The 15336-nt window shown below is 62.1% G+C and overlaps 1 protein-coding gene across 1 annotated transcript in view; it reads right to left on the reverse strand.

The window, feature by feature from the left end:
* Window positions 1-476: 476 nt before the first annotated feature.
* VAC14 (VAC14 component of PIKFYVE complex) overlaps window positions 477-15336 on the reverse strand; it is a 99597-nt gene continuing 84737 nt past the window's right edge. Inside the window, exons 15-19 of the mRNA XM_045987901.1 lie at window positions 10678-10852; window positions 9125-9243; window positions 7827-7906; window positions 5816-5966; window positions 477-1092 (exon numbers count right to left, since the gene is read on the reverse strand). Coding sequence (XP_045843857.1) covers window positions 930-1092; window positions 5816-5966; window positions 7827-7906; window positions 9125-9243; window positions 10678-10852 — 688 coding nt within the window. The 3' untranslated portion in view covers window positions 477-929. The remainder of the gene's footprint in view (window positions 1093-5815; window positions 5967-7826; window positions 7907-9124; window positions 9244-10677; window positions 10853-15336) is intronic.

A 15336-nucleotide genomic window follows, 5' to 3' on the forward strand; every position in this document is an offset into this window, starting at 1 on the left:
AGGCCACTCAGAGGTTGCCCAGAGCTGGAGTCTGGTGGACTCAGGCCCACGCCTGTGCTAATGCGGCTTATTTAGCCAAATCAAGGTGGGCACCTGAGATGCTTACTCAATCCCTGCCCTTCCATTTCCAGTGAAGTGCAGCCTGCAGGGCATGCCCTTTCATTCAGAAACTCAAGGTTTGGTTCCCCTGTTCAAGGGGGACGTCGCCGCATTCCCCAGGGGAATCTGGGTGGAAAAGTCAGGTGTCTGGGAAGGTAGGGGTCAGGGTTTCAGGCCAGGCCAGTGCTTGGTGGTCTCTAGGAAGGGGTGGGTCCCAGTGGTGTGAGTGGGACCCAGAACACACCCATCAGGGAACTGTCAGGTGACCAGCCTCCAGGTGCAGCCAGCGCTCCTTGGGGCAACATGGTCCTGGAGCAGCTGTGGGCATCAGGCAGGCAGAGAGCCGGTGCCAGTGGGAAGGAGCAAGCACGTGCGGCTGAGAGTTTCCCGTCACTTCTTTATTGAGGCAGGGGCTGTGTCATTGATACGGACTTCCGGGCTGGTCCCTGTCTGCAGACAGGTATGCATACTCCAGTGTGCGCACACAGCGCGAGGCCAGAGCTCTGGCGGGCTGGAGAGGTCAAGCTCTTTTACGAGAGGATGTTAGAAAGAGACTGGTCCCAGAGAACGGTGGTGGCTGAGGCTTCGGCCGCACCCCGGTGGGAAGCCGGCTGCCTGAGCACCAGGGCGCAGCTGCCAGCAATGGGGGGGCCCTGAGGGCTGGGCTGTGTGAGGAGCTTGAGCGGCCAGCCTCTGTACCCCTACCCCGCACTGGTGGCCAGGCCCGGCCCCGCCTTTGAGGCAGGTGTTTGAGCTCCTCAGGGAGGGGACCCGAAGACCCTGAATGCTCCATGGGGCCACTCCTTGGGCCCTTCTCCATGCCAGGACCGTCAGAGGACAACCCTCCGGTCCAGGTGATCCCCACGCCCACTCCGCTGGTGCCGAACTTCCAGATGCTTCTTCTGGACCTTCTCAAAGTGCTGCAGCAGCTCTGCATAGTCGATGCTGGGGGAATCCGCTTTTTGCGCCTTGGGGGCTGCTTGTAGACTGGCTCTGGGGAAGAAGAAGGGCCCAGCATCAGTCTCGGCAAGGCCGGGAGGGAGCTGGGGGCCTGGTGGCACCAGGCATAGGAGGGCCGGGGTCAGGGCAGGGCCACAGGCTCACGGAGCTCAACTTTGGGGAGGAGGTCTGCCTCAGGCCCGGGATCCCTTGCCCAACGGTCAGCCCCAAAGCAGGGGAGCCCCGTGAACATCCCCTCCCCCTCAAGTGCTGGGACCGGTCAACAGGGCTGCTTGGATATGGTCTTCAGTCTGTGGGCTGGTGATGGGGCCCAGAGCAGGCACCGCATCGGGAAGCATTTCCTGTTTACGACTGGCTCCCTTTGGGGCGAAAGCCAGGGCTAGCAGCCAGCCAGGAAGCCAGCTGGGGCCTGGAACAGGGTCCAGGGAGAAGGGGGAGGAGGCAGCCTGGCCCTTTCTCTGGGGCAGGACTAGGCCTGCAGACAACAGGGATTGTCTACTCCTGAAGAGACTCTACTGGGCCTTCAGCTTTGGCAGGACATCGATTTTTGAGTGTTGAGGTCTAAAGACCTGTGGTCATTTTCTGTCCCTGAGGGAGAAGAGCTGGTTTCACCACCGGGCATGCTGACGGTTCCTACAACTCCTGTCGTTACTACCCCCTCGCCCTGCTCTGTACGGTTGCACAGATCGTGCAGAACGCAGCTACAATGTGCCTGATGCTCCCTGGGGTCGTGCAGGGTAATAGCCCTGTTCAGCTTGCCCCAGGGACTAGATCCCGTGGGACCCTGCCCTGTGTATAAGCACCCCTTCAGAGAGTCTCCTGGAAGTCTGCTTCTCTCAACTGAGCCTCCCTGGCTTAGGAAACAGATCTGTGTGGGCTGGAAAAATATTTGCTTCTAGCCCCTGAGGCCTGGTGGCCCTAGTAAGGGGTGGGGGGTCTCATGAAGCCTGTGGGCTGTTCATGAGAATCCTTGGCCCCCTGAGTTCACAGACAGACCCCAACACTGAGGCACAACAGCTGAGCACGCAAGCTAGATAAGCTGGGATCCGACTGGAATATGACCACTTCCTAGCCACTGGACCTTGGACCCGTGGCTCCAAGAGGGGGACGGCCACAGAAGCCACTCCATGGGGTAGGTGTGAGGGTTCCCTCAGATTCGACACCGAAGAGCTTAGCCTGGTGCTCAGCCCCAGCTTGATGGGCGGCCACTGTGGCTACAACCCTGGTCCTCTGAGGTGAGGCCAGCCGGGGCCCAGCAGCTCAAGGCCGCCTGTATATCTGCGGCTCAGTCCACTTGGGGGGAAAACGATGGCAATTCACCCAAAGGAAACCCTCCCCAATAAGCTTGGCCCCTGACAGGCCTCTCCGACCACTCACCTGGCTGCTGAGGCAGGACCAGGGGCGGTGGGAACCCTTCCCGTGGTCAGGATGGGGCTGGAGCTTGGAGGTGACCCCCTACCTACTCAGGATGTTCCCCTCCTGCTGAAGGCACCCTAGACAGTGGCGTGGTCCCCGTTTTCCTGGGCCTCAGGCAACATCGGTTCAACAAAGGCCAGCAGGAGCCGGGTGGCTCTGGTGGGGGCAGACTGCGGGCAGCATTCTGAACTCCAGCTCCTGTATTCAGCTCCCCTGGGAACGGGGAAGGGGGCTCCCTGTCACAGTAGCTCTGCGGTCCCGGTGTCACCGCCCTGAGAGAGTAACCTGGGCTTCTGGGGAAGCCGAGGGACACCCTGCGGCTTAGAGCTCTCGCTAGGGAGTGGCCAGGCGCTGCCCCAGCCCCGCAGGCAGAGATGCGGGACACCTGTGGGCCTGGGAACACGCGCCCAGACGGGACACTGCAGTACGTGCCTGGGCGTCCGTGGGTGTGTATGCCAAGCCCAGGCGTCAGGTCTAGAGGCAGGACTGAGATTAGGGGTTTCCGTGGAGACGCCAGCAGTGGCAGCCAACCCAGGGGATCTGCCCAGAGGTGGCTGGGGCAGCGTGTGGGGGTGGGGAGGAATGGGCCACACCTTGTGCTCCCTGGGCCCTCGGTGACTCGGCCTCCCTCCCTGGACCCCTCCTGGCCTGAGGTCTTCTGTGGGGGGGGGAGTGGGGAGAAGCGTGTCCCGTGGGGGTAGGGTAGGTCTCCTCTGAGCACGTGGGCCAGGGCTCCTCTCCCTGCCTGTCACAGTGGGCACGGCTGCTGCGCAAGCCCTTCCTGCTCTGTTGACAACACCCCGCGGGCAGTCAGTGGCTGGGGGACACCCCACCAGCAGCGGAGATGGGATTCCAGAGCCAAAGCTGGCCCTCTCCTGCCACCCCCACCCATGCACCTGTGACCAGCTTTTTTGCTTCAGAGGTTCCCTCCTGCATCACTGAGATGGTTTCTGGGGAGTGGCCTGGAAGCCTGAGCGTGGCCAGGGTCTCCGAGCCCTGCTGGTGCCTTGAGCACACAGAATGAGGGATGGGGGAGGGGTACAGAACCCCCCCCCCCCCGCCAGCTGTTCCTGGCTTGCAGGCCTGTCAGGCAACCCAAAGCTGTCTTCCAGCTGCCTGCCCCTCCCAGGGCTGAGACTGTCCCTGTCTCCCTTTCCTGGGTGTGAGCTGTCCCTCTGTGCCCACCCTGCAATCTGACCCCTCCCCCAGCTGTTCCTGGGGCCCCCTCCCCGCCCAATGTCTCCTTGCGCGTATCTGTGCCAACTCTTCCAGGGTCCCTGCGAGGAAAGGCTGGGCACCTGGGGCCTTGAAGGCTGGGCCGAGCCTCAAGCATCCGTTTAACACAAATGCTCATTTACTAAGGAAGAAACCGAGAACCAAGAGAGGATCTGAGGTCACACAGCAAATCTTTAGCAGAGCCTGGATCAGATCCTAGTCCAGGGGGTGCCTGGGTGGCTCAGTGGGTTAAGCCTCTGCCTTCGGCTCAGGTCATGATCTCAGGGTCCTGGAACTGAACCCCTATATCGGGCTCTCTGCTCAGCGGGGAGCCTGCTTCCCCCTCTCTCTCTGCCTGCCTCTCTGCCTACTTGTGATCTCTGTCTCTGTTAAACTAAAAGAAAAAAAAACAAAAAAACAAAACGCACAAACAAACAAAAAAAAAACTTAGATCCTAGTCCAGGCCTGTGACCTGCCCACTGACGTGAGAACCCAGAGGTCTCAAACCCTTGGCCCAAGACTCCCTTGACTCCGACTATGGGAGGCTTAGGGAGAATCCTTTTTCCCCAGCTCTCCTCCCTCTGCAAACTTGTACCTGGGCCTGGAGCATGCCGTGAGGGCTCCTACTACCGTGAGCTTTACATCCCCACCCCCCACAAGATGTCGTGGGCAGAGCTCTGATAGGCATATGGCCCTCAGCATTGCAGGGTCTGGAAGGCGGGCTGGTTGGGGGTGGGGACCAGAACCAAAGGTCACAGGAAGCAGCCCTTCCTGCCTCCTTCTCCCCTCCTCGCCAGCTGCACCTTTCCTCCTACGTGCCTGCCAGGTGACCCTAACACTCACTGGACAGTAGAAAGGCTGGTGCAGAGGCCAGGCCAGGGACGCTACTCCCTGCTCCCCGGGGATCACTCAGGCATCACTAGGAGCAGCCAGGACTGTGCCCAGCTCTGCCTCCTGGAGCACCGCTGTCTGGGAAAGTGGGTGGGGTAGGCAGGAGCTGGGCCTTGGCCGGGGTGGGGGGTAGGGGCATATCTGCGGGGGGCTCAAGCCCCTCCAACCGGCCTAGGTAGCCAGCCTGTCAGGTGGTCTGCAACCAGCCTCTGGAGAGGTCAAGCCTGACGGGAGGGGTGGTGGGAGCCTAAAGCCAGTACCACAGAGGGCACAGGGGCTTGGGTCCGGGGCCCTGAGTGTCAGGCTGCCCATTCCAAGGCTGCCCGCATCAGTCCCAGGGGCCGAAGCCCGAGGCCCTTCACGAGAGCGAGGTGCCAGGCCTGCCAAGTGGCTCCAACAGCCTGGGAGGGAACTCTCGACACACAGGGCATCTGATGCAAGCTGTGTGCGCTCCATTCAGCGTAAATCTCCTCAGTGGCTCTGCTGGTTTCCATGGCGACCTGACAAGTGAAATTTTCCATCTCGGATGCCAGATGCCTGTGGATGAGGCAGAGCCTGCAAGGGTTACCAAATATAGACACAGCCCCGCAGGCTCTGGGGGCCGGGCCAGCCGTGGGCTTGGGGTGGGAGCCGGGCTGGACAGCCCCCCGCCCCCGGGGCCACAGCCCTCCTGCCTGGAGGTGGCCATGCTGGGACTTGTGGTGGCGGTGTGCCCAGGACCTGCTCTTCCCCTGCAGCCCGTCTCCCATCCCATCCAGGATAGGCTTCGGAAGGTCGCAGGGAGGCTGGGGTCTCTCTGAGGCCCAGGCTGGAGCCTCTGCCGTAGACCGAGGAGAGGGCCACTCAAGGCCGGGCTCTCAGGCCTGCCTGCATGGGACTGGGCGCTTATCTCTGGCCTAGGATGTGAACTGAACTCCCTCCACCACGTCCTGCAAGCGGCTTCCCTCCAGGGGCATCCGTCTGGGTGACTCTGGCATGCTCTCTTAGTTTTTGACTAACTCAACCCTGACCACGTGGAGAAGGTATCGTTAGCCTGTGCCACCTTGTCAACCATCCTAGAGCCCCTCCGCCTGGGGCCCCGAGAGGCCCGAGGGCCGGTGACAGTGGGGTGGCGGGTCTCCATGGTGCCTGGGGGCTGTAGTTCCGAGGTGAGGGAGACCCCTCTGGGCCTGACCCCTCTGGCCGGCCTCCCCTGGGGGCGGGGTGGGGGGCAGCGGTCCCCAGCCGCACTCACTCGGTCTGGAGCAGCTCAGGGTTGGGCACGCACTGCAGCCGGCGGGACAGCAGCTGGAAGGCGCTGCTCTGCGGCAGCAGCATGAGCAGGCCGTACAGGGCCTTGATCAGGTGCGGGTGGCTCTTCACGTCTAGGAGCTGCAGGCGCAGATCTGTGGCGGGGCAGAGGGGAGAGGTCAGGGCTCAGCCACCGCCCCAGGCCTGCCTGGGAGCCGGCCAGCCAGAGGGCGGTGCTTTAGAGGGAGGCGGCGGCTCCCCCACAGCCAGATGTGTCCGCCCCCTCCTCCAGGGTCATCTCGCCTGTCCTTGGGGCGTCCCCCCTCTTTCTTCCTGCCCATCTGTGCTGGGCGAGCCCTCGGCCTGATGACCCCTGTGCTGCCGTGGGGCCTCGGCCCTGAGCCCCTACCCTCACTGCAGCCTGGTAATAGGGGGCTCGGGGCCTGGAGTGTAACAGATTCCCCGGTCCGCTCTGCACGTGCCAACACAAGAGAGCTATAAATAGGGTGAGCAGGAGAGAAAGCCCGGATTAGGGCAGCTTTAAGGGAGGGCAGGATGGAAGAACGCTGGTGCGTGTGGCGAAACACACACCAAGTTCCGGAGTGTCCGGTAGGTGCTTCTGGAAAGCCACCTCAGGCACCAGCCCTGTCAGGACCCAGCTAGATGGGAGCGGCGCCCCGCTCCTGCCCAGCTCCTGTCCCAAGTCAGCAGCCCCACGCTGCCTTCCTCTGAGCCCCTCCGGGAGAATCACGGGCTCCTGCCTTCTTGTGTCTCGAAGGCCCAGTCCCAGGCATCGCCGGTGGGGAATGTGCCGCCAGCACCCGGAGAGGCCATGGCACCCCAGCAGCCGTGCGGGGGTCTGGGCTGATGCTGGAGCCAGAGCAGCCAAGCCCAGCTGCCCCAGCCCCCGCACCCCAACCCTCTTCTTGCTGCAGGGAGGAGCCGCCCGTGGAGACCTGAGTAGCAGGGGCATGAGCCTGTTTCAGTCCAGTCCCCACCCCGGGCCTTGGGGAAGCTGGGGCTGTGGGGCCAAGCCAGTCCCCAGGGGGGGCCAAGCCAGTCCCCAGGAGGGACCAAGCCAGTCCCCAGGAGGGGCCAGGCAAGCCGGGAGCGGGATGCGGAGCTGAGCAGGAGCAGGGTGTATCTGGTGCGGTCACCCCTACAAAGCTCTGGACCTGGTGAGAGGGCGCTCGCGGCTTCTCCAGGATCAGGCTGGACCTGACCTCGGGAGAGTGTGTGTGCCTGGCTGCCCCAGAAAGCCCTTGGAGAAGTGAGATGTGAGGCCAGGGGACCACGTGGGATAGGCTTGGCTGCACGCCGCTGGGAACAGGGTCTTTGTCTTGGGCCTCTAGCCCCGTGGTGCCGGCTTCGTGGAGAAGCTCAGATGGGTCTGAGGCGCTGCCGGGGAGCAGGAGTCTGGGGCAACCAGCAGGACAGGAGGGAGGCCACCGGCAGGGCTGCCTCCTTGCTTCCTGACCTTACTGCAAGCGCGGGATTTTTATTCCAGGGGCTGCCCTCTCTGGGGAGCAAGTGCCAGGTGCGCTGAGATGCCAAGGGCTGTGCGCCCCAGCCGGCGGCCAGCGGCCCCTTCTGCACATTCAGCCTGAATGTGATCATCTGGCAGCTCCTGCCCAGCTGCTCCCCGCGAACACCAGCTCTGCTTTGCAGAGAGGGGAGGACGTGGCTCCCAGGCACAGAGAAGCCCCTGCAGGTGGGCCCGGGGAGCCCCGCAGTGTCTGAGGGGGCATAGGGCAGTGCCTTTGCAGGGGGCACGGAAACAGCTCCGGACGGGCCGCTCCGGGTCCCCCAGCGGGGATGTCATTCACGTTCAGATGGCCTGCGTCCCCGAGACCCACCTTCAGGCGCTCGTCCTGATGCCACCCGTCCCGGTCTTGCTGGACTGGACGCCCCAGCCCTGTCATCCCCGGTCTTTTGTTCCGGCACTGGAGGAACCCCCCCCCCCGCCCTCCGCTGGTGGGGGGAGCCCCCCCGCCCCCTCCCCGCGGGGCTCTTACATGTGAAGATGGGGCACTCGATCAGCTGCACCAGCTTGTCCACCTCTGTGAGGAAATCCACTGTGACCTCCAGGTCTCCGCTGCGTGGGGGTCAAGGAAAGTCTGACTACTGGGCCGGGATGGCCGGTCTCTGGGAGGGGCCTCCATGGGGGTGCAGGCCGCCTGAGAGCAGGGACTCAGGGGCTGGGAACGTGTGTTCCTCCCACCCGGGCCCTGGCTTCAGAAGCAGAACCTGCTCTGCTGAAGCACAAAGGTCCACCAGTCCACCTGCCTCTTTGCCTCTCCATCCGTCTCAGTGAAAAAGGGCCCAGGGGTCCCCCGGCGTGGGCACTCCGGTCTGCATGGGGGCTCTCTGTGCCCTCCCGGCTCTGAAAGGCTCTTATCTCAGCCCTGCAGACTGGGGGGAGGGGGCGGGCGGGGGGGAGGCTGAGCAGGGAAGGTCCCGGTTCCTGCCTGGGTGGACGCCTGTCGGCAGGACCAAGGTCAGGGCTGCCGCAAGCGCAAGCATGTGGCCTACAGTCTCTGGGCCACGCCAATGACTGAGAAAAGCAAATCTAGGGTGTGGACAGAGAGCAGGCCCTCAGGGAGTGAGGCGAGGCCACACCAACCCTCAGTGGAGGGTTCCCTCCCTCCACTCAACCCTCAGGGCCCTTCTCTCCTAACCCCCAGTTCCCAGTCCCATCAGGAAAGGAGGCCCATTTTGTGTCCTAAGCAGCTTTTTAATCCAGGGTCATGCGCCAGGCATTCACAGAGGAAGCTGGTGTGCTTCAGCCTTCTAAGAACTGTGACCAATCTGCCCATGGATGCCTTTCCAGGCCCCAAGGCGAGCTGCGGGTCTTCTCTTGGCTGAGGCCTCTCCCCCGGCCTGCTTCTCCCCGCTGTCCCAGCCAACCTGGGCTCCCTCTGGCTCTGTGGCCCCCAAAGGTCCTTGAGTTCACCAGCAATGGTGCAGACACCAGAACTCAAGCGTGCAGGCCTCACCCAGGTCCCCCCACTGCAGTCCACCCACCTTCCCCATTCCCGGGGCCTCTCCCTGCCCCCACCTAGGGGCGCCCGCACCTAGGTGGCCCCGTCAGCACCCCTCAGCCTTGATCCCTGGCTTACAAGGTTCTGCCAGGGCAGCTCCTGCCACGAGACCCAGATGACCCGGTCTGCTGCCCCCAGCTTGCTCTCAAATACACCCGTCTCGGTGTCCTCCAAGGTCCTGGGGTCACGAGGCCTGGAGGCAGGGAGGGGGGTGATGGGGCAGGAGCGTGGCTGTTGGGCCTGCCACCTGGGCGGATGAACGGGAAGGATACAACTTCTGGATGAGGTCGTAGGCGTGCCGGTAGTTCTGGGTGAGGAAGCACAGGGACACGGTTGTGACGGGGTTGTGGCACCAGGAGCGGTAGAGGCAGCAGAATAGGTTCTGGCTCTCCTGAGGGGGAAGCGGTGTGAGCGGCCGACGCAGCCCCGACTCCTTCCCACCCGGGGCCTGAGATCCGGGGGCTCTTGCGCAGTGCCGGGGAGCCAGCTCAGCACCCAGGGCTGTGTTTGGCAGCCCAGCTGGGCAACAAGCCGTCACAAAGGAAACGCTGACAGCTCCTCCTCAGACCCTGTCATTACTCCAGTCCCACAGAGCCACGTGGTGCTGCTGTGAGGGCCTGGTCGGGCGTGAGCCTGTCCTCTGCGCTGGCGTTCCTGCCCTCGGCAAAGAACGGTAACTGTCCTCCCCGGAACTCTGTGGTCCCGGAGCCTGTGGGGCTGGGAGAAGGCTTCCTCAGGCCTTGGGGGTCTCCCCGGCAGCACCCCATCTCATGCTTAGATGCCACATCTCCTCCCTCCTCTCCAGCCCGCCTGGTCCTCAGGAACCAGCCCAGGAGCTGAGCCCACACGCAGGGAGCCCCTGCCCCGAGGAAAATTCTTAAGTCAGTCCTCTGCAAGTGTGTGGAAAGAACCACAGAAAGAAGGCAGAGGTGTGGCCTGGTCATTCTGAGTCTCCTGGCCTGAGATGCCCTAAAGCAGGCGTGGACATCCTTGAGACTCCCTGAGAGGGAGCAGAGACGGGGTCTGAGCCGGGGGAGGAGGTGGGGTGGAGACCACGGCCCACAGCGGGGAACGAAACCGCTGGAGCCACGAGCACAGCCGGAGTGGCAGCCACTTCCGGAGGCCTTCCGAAGCTCAGCCTCCTGCCCGTGGGCCACGCGAAGCCCTTGACCGGACACTGACCCCAGGGCAGGCTGGCAGCACAGTGAGCAGCCCCCCACCTCACTCTCACTGATCAGCCCCACTGGGCCCTTATCCAAAGCCTGGGCCAGGCAGCACCGTGACACCCTGGCTTAGGACAGGGGGCCTTTTGAGACAGATCTGTTCCCCTGTTTGAGGGAAGGACCACGGCTGAGGAGGAGGGTAGGGACAGCAACGATCCCTGATGTCTGGCAACTATTTAACCCAGAAGCCTGACTCACACAGGGCAGCACGGCCCAGGAGGCGTGAGCCACTGGGTCCCAGAAGCCAGTCTGCTTGATGTGCGGGGTAGGGGGTGGGGTGTCAACAAGGGGAAAATGCAAAGTCTTTGGCAGCTCGGGGAGGGCACGCGGACCCTGGAGCAGAGTCCAGAGCCTTCCGTGGGCAGAAATCTCTGCAGCAGGTGGCTCCAAGGAGACAGCCTCTGACTTACTGCCATGATTGGCACTGAGCAGCAAGCCAGGGAAGTCCATAGTTCACACTGGACCCGGAGATCTCAGATTTTGTCCCGTCTCCCCCTCCCCCCCCACTATGAGTCCCCCGGGGCGAGGGTGGCTTAGTGCGCCTGTGCGCCTGCGTGCGCGCGGGACCAAACCCGGGACCCGAGCCCGTGGACGCGGAGTACCAGAGTCTTCAGGTCCTTGAGCTGGTTTCTCAGCTGGAAGAGCTCCGTGGAGGTGAGCAGGATGGTGTTGAGGGTATGGACCATGGTCGAGGCAAACTTGAGGTCCTCCTCTCGGAGCAGGATGTCTGCCATTGAGTGAAAGATGTTCTCTGCATTCAGCAGGAGGCAGAGCTGCCTGGAAAACAGGCCAAAGAGAGGTTACAGAAACCTCTGGGCTTAACCGAGGGAGCCTCTCCCAGGTCTTGTAGCATCCTGACGAAACCCGCTCTTTCCTGGGTTTGGCCTGGGACCCCAGCTCTCAGGCCCGTGAGGGAGGGTGGGGTGCGGCTCACGGGGGGCCTGGCTCCATGCCTCCCAGCCCTGCTCACTCTGACCCAGCAACTCTGGAGCCCCACAGGCTGGACTGACCTCCGTCCCCTGCCCCTGACCCCAAGATGGAATTCTAAGAGGAACCGTAGGCCTCTGCCTACCACTGTCGCTGCAGAAGCCCCACATTATCTTCCAGACCTCCCACATGTCACAGCAATGCCCCCACGTGCCGAGGTACTCCCTACCCTTTCCTGCCTTTACTTTATTGGATACAGATGACCTTTATGCGACAAGTAACCCACACACTGGTCATCGATGTGCTGTCCTCTGCGGGCCCCCCCGGGGTCAGGAACCTATCTGTGTTGTTCACAGGCGTGACCCCCCGACCCCCACCCAGAGTGCATGGTGTCTGTGGGCTGCAGGGCTCAGTGCGTGCTTGTGGGATGGACGGGTCCAATGACAACCCCGAGTTTTATCTCCGCGGTTCACATAAGGGAAACTCGGGTGCACGGAGGCAAATAACTTGACTGAGGTCACAGGATGAGTTAGGGCCACTTGTCCTTCCCATCTCTCCTCTTGGAAGTCCTGTAGGGTTAGGGTTATGTTTTGTGGAAAGGAGTCTCCATTCTATAAAAATGAAAACAGGCAATCCAGAGAATGGAGAAAAGCAGATTTTCCAGGGTTCCTGGGCCAAGTAAGAGGCAGGTCTCAAGGACAGGCTCGGAGGAAGCCTGCTGAGCTCCTTTCTTTGCCGTGGCGCCCATGGAGGCCGGGCCTCGAAGGGACGAGTGGGCCTTCCTGTCGGGAGCATGGCCACTGAGCTACTGACTGCGCTCCGCATCCTCTCCCTAACCTGCCCTGTGTCCCGTCCAGGGTGCACGCATGTCCGCCTTACTCCTCGCCTCTGCTCCTGGCAGGTACACAGACCCAGACATGGGCCTGTGGGTGCAAAGGTCTGGGGCCTGCTTCAAGGTCTACATGAACCGGACAACATGAGCCACATTTGCAGCCAAGATGCTGGACACACAGCCATCCCAGGTCACTGAACTCGCACTAAGCTCTGCATTTATCAGGCTCTGGTTTCCTGCTTCCCTCTGAATACCAGCCATGCCTTGGGGCCAGACAGCAGATTCCTCCCCACCCCCGGCTCCAGAAAAATCCCAGAGCATTTGGTAATAGAGAGGCCAAACCACGAAGTGCAAACAGTGGGCAGGCCGTCTTCAGCCCAGGCCCAACTGGAACTAGCAGCCTTGGGGAAGAAAGCACCAGAGAAGTAGAAACAAGGCTGTTGGGGTGGGGGCTGGGGCTGGATAGTGGCGAGGGAGGGGCTTTGCCATTGCCTGGGTGGCACCCCTCTCACCTGTGTGCCCCCAGAGCTTGGCACTTCCAACCAGCTGTGTGACCCCAGTGTCTCCGTGCCACAATTTCTTCACCTCCTACTTGGGGGTAATACCCCATGCAAGATGGGGGTCACCCAGAAGAGAGCTGCACAGTACATGGTTAACGGGACCCTACTTGGGCACCCCAGTGGTACCACAGGTGGGGGTGACAGCCAGCTCACAGGAAGAAGCTTGGCTCTCCTGCAGAGCACAGACAGTACTTTCCGTCCCCTCCTGGGCCTCCCACCCCTAGATGAGCTCTGTCTCCAGGGCCGTGGGATAGAAATGTTCCAGAAGGGCAGGCCAGGGAGGAAGGGGAGAATTCTGACAAATGGTCACAAATGCCCGTCGCCTGCAGCTGCTGCCGTCTCCATGACAGAGGCCAACAGCTGAGGCTCTGCCAAGGCAGCACTCTCCGGGGACCACGGGGCATGGGGACCTGTAGCAGCCAGAGGGCGGGGCTGGGGCACTCACATGAGGACAGCTGGAGAAGCGTGGAGGGGTAAGCAAAGGGGATGGTGGTGGGGAGGACAGGCGGGTGCCAAGGCCTCCTGGCATCCCTCAGAACCCGGAACACTGATGGTGCTACAGAAGGTCACGGACCTTCTAGAAATTTCCAGCATTTTCTAGAAACGCTCTTCTCTCATCACCAGTGAGAGCACATCATCCTGGCCTTTCCCTCCTTCAGTGACTGCTTCTCCTCTCGTGTTGTGGTGGCCCAGCGCACGTGTGCTCTCCATCTCTCTCTCTCGTCTGCATCTCTCGGTGGTCACGCCTGGTCCATGTTTTCAAGGCCATCCCAAATGGCTGCCCAACAGGCATTTCAAATTTGGCAGGGCCACGCACCACGCTCCGGCTCCCTGCCTTCCTATCTCAGGAAGCAGTGTCCCTGCTGCTCTGCCCAAGGAAGGAGTCGCTCTTGAACCCCTGGCTTCTCTGTCCAGTGCACCCGCCAGCCTGGCAAGTGTTGGCCACCTCTTCTGGTCAATTCCAAGGTGTCTCCTCACTGGTCTCCCTACTGCTTCTCTCCTCCCTACAATCCACCCTCCCAGAGGACTGCCCACTGGGGAAAGCCCTGAAAAGTGCCAGTCAGAGCATGCCACCCTCCAGCAGTTTCCCATGGGATTGGAACAAATCCCAACTCCTCACCACACCTCTAGGATCTTACATCTTCTGGTCATTTCTCTCCCACTCAGCTCTTAGGGTTCCTCCTTCACTCACCTCCTTCACTCTGCAGAGAGTGGCTTCCCAGATGTTATGTTTCCCCCCTCATCACTCAGGGCCCGGCTGCCCTGCCCGGGGCTTGGCTCAGGAGACCCCTGAACGCGCGCTGGCAGGACACAGCAATGACGCACCCTGAGGAGCCGCCCTGAAGCTCCCCTAGTTAAACCAGCAGGAGAAGGGAAGAGGGAGAAGCCAGGAAGGGGCATGAAACATTTGCCCATATTTGTTAACACTCAGAGAGGAGTGGCGGCGGGGGCACAGCCTCCAGTGAGCCTCAAGCCCCACCATGCTCTGGATGTTTCCTTCAGCAGGGCGGTCTCCCGGCCCCAGGAGGCCGCTGGGCAGAGCCTGCAGGGGCTGTTTTGCCCCCTCACCCCTGTGGCTGGGCCACCCTCGGAGGCAGGGGCTACACCCCATCTCCTCTCATGCAGCCTCTTCCATCCCATCCCAAGGTCACCCGAGGTTTGGGAAGAAGGAAAACAATTCCCAGCCTGCTGGGTCACGAAGCCTCCAGAAGGCAGGAACAATGAAGTATTAGCGGCTCACTGGGAGCTCTTACCACACGCCAAGCACGTCCTCGCGGGATGGGCCAGGGCTGACGGGAAGCAGAGCAGCCCAGGTCTCTGTGGGCTCACTGGATGATAGGCATCTCGGGCGGAGGGAGAAGGGTAATTTGGGTAGGTCAACCGGGCCGTAGCCTGGAGGGCTCTGAGTACTTGCCCAGGATGCCGATTCCTCTTCCTTGAGTAGGAAGGTGGGCGGTGGGGACGGAGGGACCCACTCTTCACTTCAACCCCAAGCCCGTGAAATGGCCTGCCCGGGGGGGCCTCCGAGTCTCCAGAGGCCCAGCCCCAGGGTCCTCCCAGGGCGCTGAGCCAAGTCCTCACACTACGCTGCCAGGCACACCGCTGACCAGGGGAGCGGGGGAGGATCCAGACCCAGAAGAGTCCCCTTCCAGAACCCGGTTCCTGCTCCTACTCCGCCTCCCTGGGGCCCGTCGGCGCCCAGCGGGAGCCGGGCAGGTGGCAGCCTCGCGGGGCCGCGGTGTCCTCACTTCTGCTGAGCCCTGCTTGGGCGGCCTGCCCGGCTTTCAGGCATGGCAGCGGTCATGAACATGGCTGGCAAGCTTGAAACATTTGCCCCTATTTGTTAACACTCATATTAAAGTACTATTCATCATGAGACTGCAGCTTGGAGAACACCTGGGGACAAGGCAGAGAGGTCGGGCAGGAGGAAACCTCCAGGAAGTCTGGGAGGGCACAGCCCGCAGCCCACTCAGGGCTGGAGGACGGGGGTCCACTCGCATGTGGCCTGAGGGGGGCTCTGGGATGCAGCCTCTCACCTCAGGCCAGAGCCCTGTGGATGGGCTTTGCCTCCCCCTCCTCCAGTCCCCTGCTCTTTGCCTGTGCAGCTGGTGCCCTGCTTCTGGGTCTGGGTTCATGCCAGGGAAGGAACAGTTCTCTTTGGTCCCTCTCAGGGGATCAACCTGCCCGGGGCTTGACCCTAGACAGGGACCCCCAGTTTCTCTAATGGATTGAGAGGACACTGCCTCTCCACAGAGGTGCCTTCTTTGGGGGTAACTTCAAAAGGCCAAGGTCTACAGCAGGGCCAGGGGAAGGCACTCTGGAGAGGGGCCGCCTGGAAATGGCCACACCACACCTGCCAGGGGGCATGAGTTTTGTGTCACTGTCTCTTCAACCACTAACACTGGCTAAGCATCCTCGTTCACCAGACTCCGGCCCTGAAC

This window comes from Meles meles, chromosome 19 (genome assembly GCF_922984935.1).
Source record: "Meles meles chromosome 19, mMelMel3.1 paternal haplotype, whole genome shotgun sequence".
Lineage (NCBI taxonomy): Eukaryota > Metazoa > Chordata > Mammalia > Carnivora > Mustelidae > Meles > Meles meles.